We start from the raw sequence: 15,717 nt of genomic DNA, 5'->3' as shown, positions 1-15,717 counted from the left end.
CTTACTCATTTCTCTTATTAGGTTTAAAAATATATATTTTGGCACATTCTTAGATAAACTTGCAATCAACACACATAGACAAACCTTTGTCTTTGTTAAACCATAGTTCGAGGCAACAAATTATAATAACATAACACATGGTTTCTTTAATTGCTAACCCCGTACATAAAGCAAATGGACAATCAAAAGGATATTTTATCAAATTATTTTATTATTATTCAGCTTACCTGTGACTTGCACAGCAAAACACAGTTTTCAACTCCAATTCAAGGACATCCTTTATAATAAGAAAAATTATAACTCTTTATAATTCAACCCTAAAAACACTTTTTATAAATCATAGAACACAGTTGGTATATATCTGTACAGCAGACACACATCGTGTGTATAATATACTTAATAAAAAAAATACATATGCAAAATCCCACTTCAAGTTTTTCTCAGTAGTGGTTGAAAACCGACAGATAACATTCCCAGAAGTCAAAACCCGGAAAATAAATCTCATTGTTAAAATACATCAGTACACTCAAACAATATATTCAAGGACACTTCTTCATGGAAGACCTTGCATATTACAAGCTCACCCACTCATATAAAAACACACACACACTCTCAGTTAAGCACATACAGACACACACCCACACACACAGCAGACTGGTATGTTTCTACAAAGCACACTGTGTTGTTTTTATATTTGGTTATTATTTTATGTCATGGTTTTAAGACACTATATATGTCCATACAGTGCATTCCACCAGTGTTTAGGCTCTAACATTTTACATACAGATAAGGCCCTATATAGACTTTCCCATAAGCAAACATGCAATTAAACTGGGACATCGAAGTTTTAAGTCCTTCAGAGGCAAATTTTAACCTTGGAAGGACCTGTAGTGAGTACCCTTGAAAGAGAACCGCTCCCCCCCACACACACACGCACACACCCAGATCACCCCTACCATACTGTCATAGAACAGACAGTTTGCAAACAAGGCCACATGATTGGGGAATGCAGAGGACAAAGAGACCAAGGCCTTCCAAAGGAAGCTTGTCATTAGTCTACTCTGTAACACCCATCAGCACAGTTACTGTTGGATAAGAAACACTGGCTGGAAGAAGAGAAGAAGGAAAAAGAGAAGGTCAAATCCTGAGACACACCGTGAACACATACACAGAGATTTTACAGTGTTATGTTGTCAGCAGCCTTCCAAAAAGAAGGGCCGCCTTGGCCTATGATTCCAGCACTGCATTCAACTCTACCCCTGAGTCCCACTCCTCTTCACCCGTATTTTCTTCCTCTATGATTGCATCCTCCACACCTCTCCCTCGGCACCTCCTCTTGCCCTGGTGATCTCTGCGTTTTCTGTGTAGGCACATTAGGGCTCTTAGGTCCAGATGGGCCATCATGACCTCCAGCGTGTAATAGAGAGACCAGAAGAGTGCAAAGCAACCCAGCAACAGGAAAAACTGAATGAATGAAGGCAAATGAGAGAGGTAAATCACAATAGCAAGAACACCGGACAATTGTTTTAAATTTCAGATGTAAAAATAAGCATTTAAGCTACAAGGAATTAAGCTAAATTTATGCCAGGAAGGTCCCCTTAACAGATAGTGGATAAAATAGAGCAGAATGGTTTTATTTCAGAAACTGTAGTAAAGGTGTGTTCTAGTGAAAACATTTGTGAATCATCTTCATCATCACGTTTCTAGAGTGGGTAAAGGAAAAACGGAATTGTTGAGAAAAAACAGAAATACATGGTAAACATTTAGTACAGCTGTTGAGTTCACCTTTAGGCTGTTGGAAGTGAAAGGGCTGAGAATCTCTGGAGGAATGTCCAGGCCTGGAGGGCAGGGCAGAAAGAAGTTGCTATCCAGATATTTGCCACTCATTGCTTCCTCCACCAGCCTGTCAATGAATGCACAGCCGGTCAACATGAAAAACTGTATGTATGCCTCCACAGGTCAAGTAAATGAAGTAAAGCAGCAGGTTTGGGTCCAGATGGTTGAAAAGACTATGAGATCTTACCTCTGTCTGTCCTTGACCTCGCTGTAGGTCATAGAGGACCCATACAAGGAAAACTTCCACTGCTTTAACACTCCCCTCGCAGCACACTGCTGAGACGATAGCTCGTCTAAAAGAGCAGAAAGAAAAGTAAAACACCTAAGGTCACAAATTCTGAAAAAACTAGACAGTGTACTATAAAAGACGTATGCGTTCCCAACTCAACTTCAGCCCATTTGCTAAAGCTTTACAATATCTTTCATGTGTGTCAATGTGTGGAGCAGCATCTTACTGTGGTCTGATATCTTGAGGGTGTATTGCCCTTCAGCTCTCTCTCCCCAGCAGCGCACAGTGGAGAAAGTCCAGTCCTGGTAACCTGTAGAATCACTATATGCAGAAAATACACAGTCAAAAACTGTTTTGAGGTACATGTATAATTTTAGAGTCCTATACAGTATATTGTAGGACAATTGCTCTGTCCCACTATTCTGCATATTTCTATTTTATGTCCCACTTAGTGTACCTGTCAATGGCACGGCGTGCCCCGATGACTGATGGCATGCCACTGGGGCAGACCAAAACAATTTCCACATTGCCACGGCAAGGATGGGTGATTGTCACTGTAACTGCCACATGCTCCAGTGTCTCCATTCCAGACTCTCTCAGGTCATCAGCAGAGACTGAGAACAGAGAGCAGTTGAGTCTGTGAGTGTGTGTCTCTAGGTTTCCTTTTCATGGACTGATGAAGGCTGGTCAAAATTTGCTCAACAACTTGATGTTGTTTTTTAATCACACTATCAACATGCCAATTTAATTAGCTTCACTTTGGCTTATCCCTACAACAAAAAAGTAAACATTTTAAAAGTGTAGAAATCCAGCTGCACTAGTACAAGATGTTATTAAGACTAACATAACGATTTTGTTGGATAACGCTCATTAAAACTGTAACCAGTTTTAACTTCAGTCTTCCATTAGAATCTAGATCACTCCTTTCCACTTTCTTTCCAAAACTCCTCCCGCCCTTCCACTACAAGTGCCTGGCAATTTCCCAGCATTTCTTGGCTCTGAATGCTAATAAGCCATGGTGCTTCCTGACCATGTAGGGTTGCACACATCCTCAGGACAGGGAGGGAGCTAAAGGGACAAGTGTAAACAGAGGTGTGGTAGGGGAGACAGATAGGCAAGGGACTGATGTAGAGTAAAAGGGACGGGAGAGAAGGTATACTGATGAGGAAAAGTCAAGGAGAGGCATTGATAGAAGCTGAAAGTTGGCTGCAGAGTTTCATTTAACTTGTATTCTATAGGATTTCCCCGTTGACATCTTCAACTTAAATTCCATCCAGAGTTATCTCCTTGCAAAGGGCACTGTATTGGTATTATACTACTGTTCGAGGCAGAAGAGGGGACAAGGTGTAGGCATATCTTTAGACAATGGGTGGGAAAACATTCTCTGCCCCTCTAAGAATCTGAACCACCAGCTTATTAATTTTAAGTCCTGTCACTTGGCTTAGTTATAAACACATGATATCATAATGTCCCTCTGTTCCAGACTTTTGGAGCTGGTTATCCAAAGTTTTGTATGAGTTCCAAAGACACACAAATTGACTGAACTTAGTGATGAATAGTGGGGGCCCAGGTGCCAAAAGACTTTTATTCCAAATATGGCTGCTGCCTCCTCCTTAACACCAGAAAATGGCTACGATATTTTCATGACATTGTTTTACTTGAGCTGTCCATTGCCAGAATTATTGGTGCAAACTCTTTCACTGAAAAACAAAAATTGTTTGACTTATATTATGTGATACACAGTGACACTTGCGAGTTTTTTTTTCCTTCTGCCTCAATCTAACCTAAATCAGGATCTGGTTTTCAGTCCTAAGACTAGATGAAGGGAACCCAATTATACAAATTAGACAATAGGACTTATCTTAGTGGTAAAAGCATGTGCACTACTGTCGTCTGTAGCTGGAGTGACCTCAGTTTGCAGCAATAAGTTTAACTAAACATTTACAGCAACTGTTTATCAGCTCTGCCCACTGGCTTGGAGAAAGTATTGCACATTTTTCAGTTTTCCCCCGATACAGAACAGCTTAAACTCTGCAATGTTAGATAGTGCCTTGCATGAACATATCGCTTTTGGTCGTGCAACATTTTTATTGGATTAAGGTCAAAATGACTTGGATACAGCCATTCAAAATTAATATATATTTCTTCTTCTTTAACAAATACTTGGTTGAAGTACATATATTAAGGGTCATTGTCTCACAAATAGACAATTTGACATTTTCTTGTGGAATTTGCTTGTACAACACAGAATTGATTGCTCCATTAGTAATGGCAAGAGGCAGCAGAACACCTATTCACAAAGATTTCTTGACCTGGAATTCAGCGTTTGGTCATCGCTATTCAAGCAACTACGTACTTGGTTTTATCCCTACACAGAATAATCAGATAATCTTTTAGCTCATCCACATGGTCTACAGCAAACTGTCAAGGAGAATAGTGGTTTTCTCCTTGCAACTCTGCCATGTACACTATTGTTTTTCAATGTTCTTCTGATGGTGGAGTCTTTGGATTGTGAGCTACTTATAAAATGACCAAGTCAAAATGATCTACCTACTATAAAAATACAAAACATATATTTATTTATGAATATATTGAGAATTCTTTATATATTCACAAAATATGTTGGTGTAGCTTGCATAATTACATGAACCCATATTGCACAATACAACTCTCTACCTTTTTTGTCATTATCTCACTCTATATTTTGACATTTTAACACAAACTCCTTTCAATTTGACTTTGATAAAGAACCAGATTTCTTTTTCTTTTTTTTTTTTTTTTATAAGGCAGGGCCTTCCACACTCATACCTTTCATCCTATTGATTAACTGAAATATAATCTAGTTTTAAGACTCATGTTTTAGGCCACATTTATGCAGAAAACTGTAAAGTGAGGTGCAGGGCTTGGGCATTTTTATATGGTTGGAGAGAGGATATAATATCATCAAAAGATTCAGAGAATCAAGGCCGAAGGTCAGAACTGGATGTGTGTGATCTTCGGGCCTTAGGTGACACTGCATAAAAAACATGCATGATTCTCTACTGGACATCACTGCATGGGCTCAGGAACACTTCCAGAAATCACTGTCTGTGCTAAGAAGAAGCCATATGTGAAGATGATACAGAAATGCCACCGTGTTCTTTGGGCCAAAGCGCCTTTAAAATGGTTTGAGACAAGATGGTAAATGGCATTAGCATGGTATATAGCACTTTTATCCAAAGTGCTCAACCGACCCACCCGAGCAACTTGGGGTTCTGACACTTCAACACATAGCTGGGACCGGGGATCGAACCACTGACCCTGTGTTCTGTGGATGTCGTACCACCTGAGTTACAGCCACGCCAAAATGGAACTATTCTGTTCCCAGATGAAACAAAATTTGAGATTGTTTGTGGAAACCATGAACGCTGTGTCCTGTGGACTAAAGAGGAGAGGGACTATCCAGTTAGTTATGAGCAGACAGTTCTAAAGCCTGCATCTCTGATGGTATGGGGGTGCATTAGTTTCTATTGTGTAACTAGCGTACAAATCTGGAAAGGCAAATTCCAGCTGAATACTTAAAGTTGTCAGATATTTAACAAGCTGTTCTCTGTAATCACAGTCTCTCCTGTGCTTACCTTTGCTTCAGAACCCAAAGCCCTTTAGCGTGACTGTGTGTTGTCTGCATCTTTTTAGAAAACAACTTAACTCACTTCTCCAGAATTGGATTGACTGGCAAAGCCAGTCGCTGTGTGCACAAACACACATGTGCAGCACACGTGTTCACATGGAAAGCCAGCAGCTTGAAGGCAGAACAACTAGATGCACCTAGATGCTCCAACAACAAACGTAACTAATAAGTGTGAAAGGCCAACCTAAAGACTGTGAGTGACAAAAACGCCTTTCCAATATTTGAACATAATTAATTTAAAAAGGTCTGCATTGCATTTTATAGCGTTTTTTTTTTTACAAGCCCAGGGACATTATGAGATTCTGCTACAAAAGTAAGTAATGTTGCATTAGATTACATATACTCCCACACAAAGACACACGCTTGTCTCCAGCGCTGTTCCTAGCCACAACAAGGTCATAACAGAGGGAAGATACAGATCAAGGGAGGAGAGGAAAAGAGACAAGAGAGAGGTAAATGTTGGCGAATGAGATCACCATGAGCATATGTTAAAAGTGTGTGTGAGAGACAAAAAGTAAATCAAGTCTGAGGTAAGCAGAGCGGTTTGAAGTGAGAAAATAAGATACTGAAAAATACTGAAAAGAAATATAAAAAGCGGGGATTCAATGTCAGTGTAAATAAATTACAAATAAGAAAAGGGAAACAGCAGCAATTTAGAAAAATCACATCCAGCATTTCAAAGTGTATGTGGGACTCACAAAGAGAACTTTACCTAATATGGACAGGCAGACTGACTGAGGAGCAGGCCGGGGGGTGGGCAGAAACAGCTACATCGTACAGTGTTTTAACTTGACAAGCAACTGTCTAATCTTGAGAGTAAGAGAGAAGCAGACAAGCAAAGTTACCTGTCCAGGTATGAATCAGCTCATCTGCATACTTTGGAATCAGCTCTTCCTTTTTAAATACTGAGCTCTCATAGGACACGAGGAACGGCACTGACTCCCACACCTGAATAAAATAACAGAGTACTATTATTACATTTCATTGAGATATCTATATCAATAGATATCGATATAGATATCCTTATCGATATAGATATATCTATCTATCTATCTATCTATCTATCTATCTATCTATCTATCGATCTATCTCTATGTCTATTCAGGGAAAAAAGATAGTAAATGCAGCCCCTAGCTGTATGTGTACCTTGGCAGCATTGACTAGTCTCCATGCATTCAGAAGTCCAAAGCCATGCTGGTGGCTGTGATGGAAACCAGCTCCATTCACCCTCCAGTCTGCACTGACGTCACACTGTTAAAACAAAAAGAGATTACTTTCTAATTTAATCTGTTGAAACCAGTGTAACACATCTTATACAATAACAAATAAGTCTTAACCCTCTACCTTGGTGGCAGTGAAAGTGATGATGTGCTGGACATCCCTCCAGCTGAGGCAGGGTCGGACCTGTAGCATGAGGGCTATCATTCCTGCTGCCAGGGGTGCAGCAGCAGATGTCCCAGTGTGGCCCTCTGTACAGCCTGTCCCCTGCTGCATGGACCAATCTGACGTCACCTGCAGAGACAGAAAGATGGATTGAGTGGCGGTGACACAATCATGGAACTGCAGTGAGCCAAAGTGGTAATTAGTCCTGGCAACAGTCCAAAGATAAAAAAGTAATCAAACTGCAATAGTATAAATACAGTAGGCATATGTTAAAAGATAGTCACACGCACTCCTCTTAAGATGCTTTTACAAATTATACAAATTATCTAAGTCATCAGCATGACAGTTTATATTTACGTTGCAGGTTTCAACACTATTTAATTACAGTTAATGGCTGAAACCAATAAAAATAAGTAAGTTAAAGATGAATATACAGGGAAAGTGCAGAAACAAAAGTTTGACATTCTGACAGACAGAGAAGATTCTAGTGGAACAGTACACCATATTCAACACCCACAACTTGTTACATATGTCTTCCATGTACCACACAGTGACAGCTTGTCTAACAGAAGGACCACAGTGCTGTGAGCTTTGGAATTCCCAGCCCTCAATGTTTACATGCGGAGGGCATTTGGGAGTATTTCAACAGCTGTTCCAGCCACGTTATGAGCCACTCTGCTGTGCTGCGAGTATACAAGATTTCCTGACAGTGCTAGCCATGCTCATCCAGAGCAGCTGTTTATGTGGATCATTAGAAACATTTCATAGACATTGGTGTTTATTACCTGTATTCATTCATTAAATAGCTCAAACTAAAAGCTAGTTAGCCACATTTATTATTAAAAAAAATATTGTGTGGTTGGTAGTGGTGAATCAATCTCATTTTCTAAATAGACCTCAATATTAGTTAAGCTCTTCTCCCTAAAGAGATGACATTCCTGGTCCAAATTGTGTTTCCATGGTGAAACCACAAACAGCGACAAGTAGAAGTCAGTGGCTTCAGGTGGCCCTTGTTACTGTCATTGTCCATTCAATGTTTTCAGATGCATATAGCCTCTTCTCCTGTTGGAAATGAGCTGGTTCTTTATGCTATCTTTTAAACTACTGACATCAAAAATTTAACAACAGTTCAGCCACCATCCATCAATAAGTTATACTGATTTTCAGCGAGAGGGTCAGATCAGAGAAGTCACACCATGACACCACTCCACTGGTACACAAAATTACAGATGTATAATTTTACACATCAAATTTTTAAACTAAATTATGTACAGGCTTCAAGACAAAGACTGACTAAGATAACAAAAACAATGTGAAACATGTTTGTTGTAGTGCTGCACAACACTGCAAAAAACTGACATTGCAATATTCTAATTGTTGCAATATCAACCTCAATATGAAAAAATACAGGAATCTTGTAGAGTCACTTCCAAGCTAATTAATCTATAAAACAAAAACGGGACAAACTGAACAGTTAAAATGCTATATGAAATCACTAAGATCAGTAATCAGTAATAGAACATTAGTCATCGAGAATGAGAAATGTATGACTTTTCCTTTTCCATCAAGCTGCAAAAACATTGCACATATTAATTTTCAGCTAAGACAAAATGTGCTTTCTGGTGTTTCAAGTTGACTATTATAGCAAGTTTTGTTTTATAAATGCAAACATGTTTGCAGTAACATACTGCAAGCTTACAGTATTTACCTAGTTCTCAAAGTACATTAAAAGTTACATAAAACCCTCCTATTGCAGCAACCAAAAAATGGTTAGTGCAATTACAGGAATTACCAAGTTGTTGTTGTCCTTTCAGTTTATCCCGTGAGTTCAGGGCCGCCACAGCGGATCATTGTCTGCATGTTGATTTGGCAGTTTGTTTTTTTTTTTAAAGGCTGGATGCCCTTCCTGATGCAACCCTCCCCAATTTCTACCAGGCTTAGACCGGCACTGCACAGCTGGGGATGGGAATGATCTGTTGAGGGGGGTCAGTGTCTTGCCCAGAGACACTTCGACATAGAGCCGGGACCAGGCATCAAACCCTAATTTTTTTTTTTTTTTTACCCCTAATTTATTTTTACTTTCATTTAAAAGTTTCACTTTCACTTGGTAATTCCTCTGAAAATTAAAGACTGGATCAAGGCTGAGACCCACATTTTAATGCAGTTTCAGTTTTCACCAAAAGGAAAGCCTAAAGGAAAGTCTCCTTAGTTGTTATGATTTGACCAACTCCCAAAATTGTAATTTGATTTGAATATTATCTAAGGAGTGTGTTTAATTTTTTTTTGCTTAAAGTAGCTCATCATTTGATATCTTGCATTTCTGCTGTTTCCTGTGCCTCCACTTAAGTATTCTCAGTCATTCTGTCTGTGTTTGTTCAAGTAAGACTTACAATGCTTCTTAGGTTGTTGTTCCCGCTGCTAAAAGTAACAGCTAACATAGATGCACACTCCTCAGCATAGAAGGGCATTCTTCCTTTTTCATTGACTGCTCCTGGAAGTCACACACATACAAATATTGATTATCAATGGCCATGTGTTCTTTGCACATGTCCACAGGCAAAAAACAAGTGAGTCTGTAAAGACAGTCATTTGTACAGTACATCTAAATGTTTCTGAGCCTTACCGATTGTGATTGTGTAGATGGAGTTGGCATAACCGTCATAGTTGCAGTTGTCATTGTACTGACCTCCATTTCCACTGGCAACCACAAAGATGCTGCCAAAACCTCGTCTTCCTGCAATTACCCCATGCTGCAGTGCTGCCTGTAGATAGAAAAAAAAATACTCAAGAACCAAAAAAGTAAAAGCTATTATTATAGTTATTATTTATATCTGCTTTGCTACAAATGATCTGCTACAGTCTTCTGCCATCTGGAGGACAAAAACAAAGGGGCAAACAAACTCTTTCTCACACCTTGCCCAGGGGATGAGGTCCATCCACAGTGCGTCCATCATCATCAGGACCCCAACTAAAAATAAAAACAATCAAAATCTAAATCCAAGCAATACTTTAATATCCTCCTGAGACTGAGCACTAAAAAAATGTGTTTGCACATGCAGCAGTCTCCATATCCTCTCACCATGAAAACAAACCTTCCCTCATCCGACCCAAAAGCATGAGATATAATTGGAAAGGCCAGGGTGTCCTCTATTGAGCACATCAGGACTTAGTATGGTAGCTTATATGAATCAAAAAGTATAGATGAAAACCGATGTCCACTACAGAGGACTTTATTGAATAGGCTGGATACGAAAAACATATTACAGTAAATAATTTACAAAAGAGTAAACACACTATCTTTTTTGATGGTCATCAAATAAAATTAAGCTTTTAGAAACAAAAAATCTAACTTATGTAGAGATTTTTATATTTTGCCATTTTAAAAGCCACCTTTCAAATGGAAAAACTTAATAGGATCAGACAGAGATGTGTTTGTTACCTGCAGCTGTAGATGTCATTGATCTGGTAATGCTTGTTGAAGGCTATGGCCTCAAGGCTGTCTGTCAGTGGGCCATCAAGGACTCTGATACCTAATGGCAGAACAAGTGAGACTTGTTTTTATATAAATATTTAACCAATGTATTATCAATTGATTATTAATTCAGGAACAAACTAATTTCTCATGTGTATACCTGCAACCTTGCTGCCATAAGCGACACCCACAGCACATACACTGTTGTTAGGAACAGCTGCAATCTCTCCAGCACATCGTGTCCCATGGTGGTTGTCGCTGTGGACATCTGGGTGAGGCATAGGGTCTGGATCATTGGAATTCAGGTCGTAGCTCCCCTCTGGACTCTTAAGACAGACACAAAAACATTTCAATAAAACAATAGAAAAAACAGAACAATGAATACAACATAATTCCAGGTACTGGGGAAGGCCCATTAATTTCTTTTGTCCTGGCTGATGTTATCATAAGCTTTAGCGGTTTATCTAGTTAGAAACACTTTCTAACTTTTAATGTGATTGACATCTGTCTTTAGTTTAGCCTGTTCTCTTCAACAAGAGACAGCATGTTTTTCCCCACATAGTTCATGTGTCAAAGAACTTTAACAATAACTGTCATAACGTAAGTGTTGACTTACATAGTTGGGTTGAATATCCTGATGGGTGTGTTCCACCCCATCATCTACCACCACAACTGTGACTCCTTGTCCAGTAATGTTGTGCTCCCACACCCCAGTCACATTGATATCCATACCCATATTGATCTTGTTGTGCTGCAAAAATAAGACAATGTAAAGAAATGTAAAGATGAGTAGGAAGGCACATTAAGGATTAAAAAGACAATTACGGGGAGAAGAAAAAAAGAAGGGGTGAAGTGTGGGTGTTTCAAAGTGTAGATTTCTCTGTTCTCTAACCCTGAAGTGGCAAAAAGATAGCATAAGCTACAAATCATACTTCAGTTGTGCTACTTGTTTTCCCCAAGAGAAGTTTTCTGCCCTCTTGTATCTGCTTGGTAACTAATCATAATCCTATGTGTTTAACACAGCTGTTTGATAAAATAAAGATGGGTAATGATGGCCTAGAAGATATATTTTTTCCAATTTTCACAACTTTCACATGCAGATTATACATTACCCAGCACTTTGTGCACACATAATGCTGAGTGAAACAACAGTTAAAACAAGTTTAACAGGAAAAACGTGGTGAGAGGTAACATATTAACAGCCTGACTAGATAATGTTTTTTGTTTTTGACTATTCTCAAGCTCAATGTTTAGGTGTACACTTAAAGATAGAATGCATGCTGATTGTTTTGTCTGTAAAAAGTATCCCATCCCTTACCACTACTACTGAGTAAGGAGGATGATAAGAAAGATTATTACTTGAAACTGTTACTACATTCTCACCAGGTGCCACTGTTTTGGGTAGCGTGGGTCGTTGAAGGCCATTGATCTCTTTGAGCGACTGAGCACTCTCTCCATGGAGTACCACAGAACATGGGGATGGGCTGCTAGTACATCCCTTGGCTGGACATTTTTTCTCCAGATACCTCCCATAGACCCAGCACTGGGCTTTTCCGTACATAGCAAATAGTGGCCTTCCAGTTCTCCAATCTGGCCCTTGTTCTGTAAACCTGCTTGCTCTGCTACCTGGGATAGAGAGAATACAAATTAAATTAGGACACCACTTCTGAAAATGGAAAACCAATGCTATTTCTCTGACCAGTTTAAAACATATTAAAGAAAACCTCAAAATACCATAACATAAATGGGGTTTTTGCAGAAAACAGAATGCAAATAGGAAGCATTTAATAAAAGGCAAAAAGAAAACAGAAATATCAAACTTTAAAAGCTAAACAATAACTAGACAATAGTTAGATTAAAAACATATTTATATAAAAACATATATTTTAAAAGAATAGGACTTTATAAGGTTTTGTACCCTGTTGGCTATCACATCTAGATGTACAGAGTTGTCTTCAACATCATCTTGTACACCAGCGTGGAGCCGGACAGCCCAGGACTGACCGGGGCCACAGGATGGTGACGGCCACGTTGTGGAATGAGACGAGGAAGAAAAGGGAATCGACGGTGCCACGGAAGGCAGAAGGGTCAGAAGCAAGAGGGTGAACGAGGAGAGAAAAAGGAGGAGCAGGAATGTTGGAAAATATGATGTTGCCATGGCAACAGAGAGCAACACACAGGGTGTAACAGGCAATTCCTCCTCATCTAAACAGTAACCTGGACATCAGATAAAGACAGGAGAAAAAAGGCTTGTTAATAGTGAGGACAAGAATGACATTCTGGCTGCTTATCATCTGTGTGCTGCATTCAGAGGCCACTTATTAGATTAACAGCATCACACTAAATGGATGCCTGTTCACAGAGCTATGGCCACAGCACATTTTATTATCGCTGTGGTTACATCAAAGTTCTAAAGATGACTACTGTGAAGAGGATTTTACATATGAATGCTACTCTATCGGCAATGGTAAGATAGAAGAAAATAAGTACCAGAACATAAATACCTCTCTTTTTAAGTGAAACATTAACATTTAGTCAACATCAGATGCTTTCATCCATAACATGTCACTTACTAACCCTACTATTTTCTGAGATACAAAAGTGGAGAATATACAAACATATGTACATGTAATGCACTTTACCCGTTATTCTTTGGAGAGAAAAAAGTAGCCTAAAGGTTACAAAGTCCACCAAGAACTAAATGCAGAGCTAAATTATGCTGGCTATGTAACTGGGTGGCTGTGGCACAGAGGGTACCGCAGGTCAGTGACCCCCTCAATGTCAAGAAGAAAGATGCCAAGATTGGCCTGATATTAATTCAGCCTTGACCACAGGTAGCGTTAATTATAAGAATATGCTCTTATAATTATTTTCTACAATTTAAAGTTATTTAACATAAACCTGGGGCATATTTTCAAGAGTTGAGACCCAAAATGACAGAATGGATATCAAACCTTCAATACAAACCTCCCAATTATAAAAATACACCAAACAAATTATTCTAAAAACAAAAGTTAGTTAAGTCAGTGGAAATTGGCCTCAGAGACCTGCTTCAACATCACATCTGCCTACCTGCCTAAGTGTTTATAAGGAAAACAGAAACCCCGTCAGCTTCTCTGTGGCCAAATATTTGTCTCTGACCACGTTATAGAGGATATATACACTGATATTACTTAACATTAAAAGTCACCCGGTGATTTTGATGCTGTGGTGATCAGCACGGGCACTCTGACTGATCATAGCCAGCGTTAAAAATTTTCCGTCCAGCACAAAATTAAAACCATCATAAAATCTTCTAAGTGGACTTAATGTTTTGGCTGATCCATGTAACACACACATATAACAAACAATGGCGTTAGATACAAATGTTACCAACAGATCCCCCTTTACACATTTGAATAGCGTAAATTTTCCAAAGAAGAGTTAGGATTTCGATGCCTGTCCGCTACCTTCAGTCATCCACAGTCCATATGTGCTAGATTAACAATTTTATGTCTTTATTATGGTCGAAGACGTTAGCTCCCTGATCAGCTAGCTAATGTTAGCCAGCTCGATTTTGCTGAATGTTCACTTTTTGTTTAACGTTAGCCAACAAGTCAGCTAGCACCATAAGCCATGAGCCAGTTTGGGTTAGTTTAGTCCATCAGTGTTATATTTGAAACAGCTATGATAAAATAAATGAACCATTAATGTTACGAACAACAACTGAAAACACTTTGGAACACAAGTCGCACCCGACTCGTTGTTGTTGTTGTCATAGTTTTGTAACGTTACGTTAGCTAAGGCCCTTAAATTGGTCTTATGTGGAAAAAGACACATATGAGTTTATTTTAAAAAAGTTAAATCTCACCTTTCCAGAAAAATCGCTTTCATCTGTCCCTTGTGAAACTTATGAGTAACGCTAAGCTTGTCATCTTATTTCCGTAACCTACAAGTCACAACTCGAACGTATTACGTCATCTAGTTTGGCGCAAACGTCGTACGGGCCCTTCATAGATTCAGTGGAATAACAGAGTACAGGTACCGTCCACTATAGTCCAAATCCGAGAATCATAGTACATCAAGAGTCCAAACTGCGTGAGGGCCACTTACTTATGTCCTTAATGCTTTAATAAGCCCTACTTCTATATCTCTTAGTTCTAATATTTGCAATAGGTAAGTTGCAAAATGACATAACATTATTGTTTTCTAACATTTTAGACCGTTATTTTAGTGAACAGGGCTAACGATGTGGAACAGCCGTTTGGCAGAACGTTTCAACTAATTTCGCAGCATAAAGAGGACAGGAAGACATTTTTTGTGATAAACCAGCCAACCCTTATCAGATTATATCAAGATTTTAATTGACATTGTATAATTTTGTCTGTCTAATAAAACTGCACATATCCAAAAGGATTTCTGAACATTATATGACATGTAGTGCAGAATGCTCAGAATCCTTGTAAATAATTTTAACATTGAGGTGTCAAGTTTAAATATGATTGTATACTTTAGTGTTACTGGGTAATGCTTGTGCGAAGGAATTAAAAGCACATCACATTTTACAGTTACAATAAGTACTTTATTGTGTCAACAGTGCTGCCAGCGCCTGACAGATAAATATACATTTGAGTTTATCTATGTACAGCTTGCAGAGAGACAATATAAACTGTCCTTTGTAGACATATGTAGTGGTCTTCAGTCTATAACATAACTTTGGGCTGGGTGCTTTGTCCAAGCAAATATGGTCCCCATTACAAGTTGTGAGTTAGGCTGATTCTGTGTCTGTGAAAGAAGCCCTAGTAAGTCTTGGTTTGTTAACATGTAATGTCTGTTACATGTGCAAATCATCAAAGGGTGCAGCAAAATGTGCATCTGTTGTGTACATGTATGTGCCTGCGCAAGTAGATTATGTGGAATAAATTCATTTTATTTACATTAGATTTGAACTATCAAGTTAATGACAAAGTGACATCTGATATTAACTGTGTTACGATGTTTCAGTTTCACACAAAGCAAAACTGATTTTATACAGTAAATGCTGTTACGATCATATATTTCCTCAAATTAGCCTTTTTAAGCTTACTTGATTGCACTGCAGTATTGTTTGCTGGCATTTGCAAAACAGTGTAACTTTATAAATACTAA

At 38.8% G+C, this 15,717-nt stretch overlaps 1 protein-coding gene across 2 annotated transcripts; it reads right to left on the bottom strand.

The window, feature by feature from the left end:
- Positions 1-191: 191 nt before the first annotated feature.
- Positions 192-14,628, bottom strand: pcsk7 (proprotein convertase subtilisin/kexin type 7). 2 transcript variants are annotated; one of them, XM_067507999.1, is made up of 17 exons: positions 14,441-14,597; positions 12,509-12,807; positions 11,974-12,216; positions 11,207-11,341; positions 10,751-10,916; positions 10,558-10,648; positions 10,032-10,086; positions 9,742-9,880; positions 9,509-9,609; positions 7,080-7,247; positions 6,882-6,986; positions 6,581-6,683; positions 2,523-2,679; positions 2,292-2,386; positions 2,024-2,129; positions 1,786-1,903; positions 192-1,464 (listed from the first exon to the last, which is right to left on the bottom strand). In XM_067507999.1, exons 2-17 carry the CDS (start codon positions 12,746-12,748, stop codon positions 1,228-1,230), a joined length of 2,259 nt encoding a protein of 752 aa, XP_067364100.1. In that variant the 5' UTR covers positions 12,749-12,807; positions 14,441-14,597; the 3' UTR covers positions 192-1,227. The 2 variants fall into 2 exon arrangements, with proteins under 2 accessions (XP_067364100.1, XP_067364102.1); XM_067508001.1 differs by lacking the exon at positions 192-1,464 and adding an exon at positions 1,481-1,703 and having other exon boundaries at positions 14,441-14,628.
- Positions 14,629-15,717: the final 1,089 nt, after the last annotated feature.

This window comes from Channa argus, chromosome 6, assembly GCF_033026475.1.
Source record: "Channa argus isolate prfri chromosome 6, Channa argus male v1.0, whole genome shotgun sequence".
NCBI classification, from domain to species: Eukaryota; Metazoa; Chordata; class Actinopteri; order Anabantiformes; family Channidae; genus Channa; species Channa argus.
Note: the sequence above shows the minus strand (reverse complement) of the source record. Positions and strands in the feature narration are given on the sequence as shown.

Coding starts and splice junctions, on each gene's coding strand:
- pcsk7 (XM_067507999.1), bottom strand. CDS start 12,748: ATGGCAACATCATATTTTCCAACATTCCTGCTCCTCCTTTTTCTCTCC. Junction 2,130..2,291: donor CCTCAAGATATCAGACCACA/GTAAGATGCTGC, acceptor CTGCTCTTTTAG/ACGAGCTATCGTCTCAGCAG. Junction 1,465..1,785: donor TCACTTCCAACAGCCTAAAG/GTGAACTCAACA, acceptor TCATTCATTCAG/TTTTTCCTGTTGCTGGGTTG.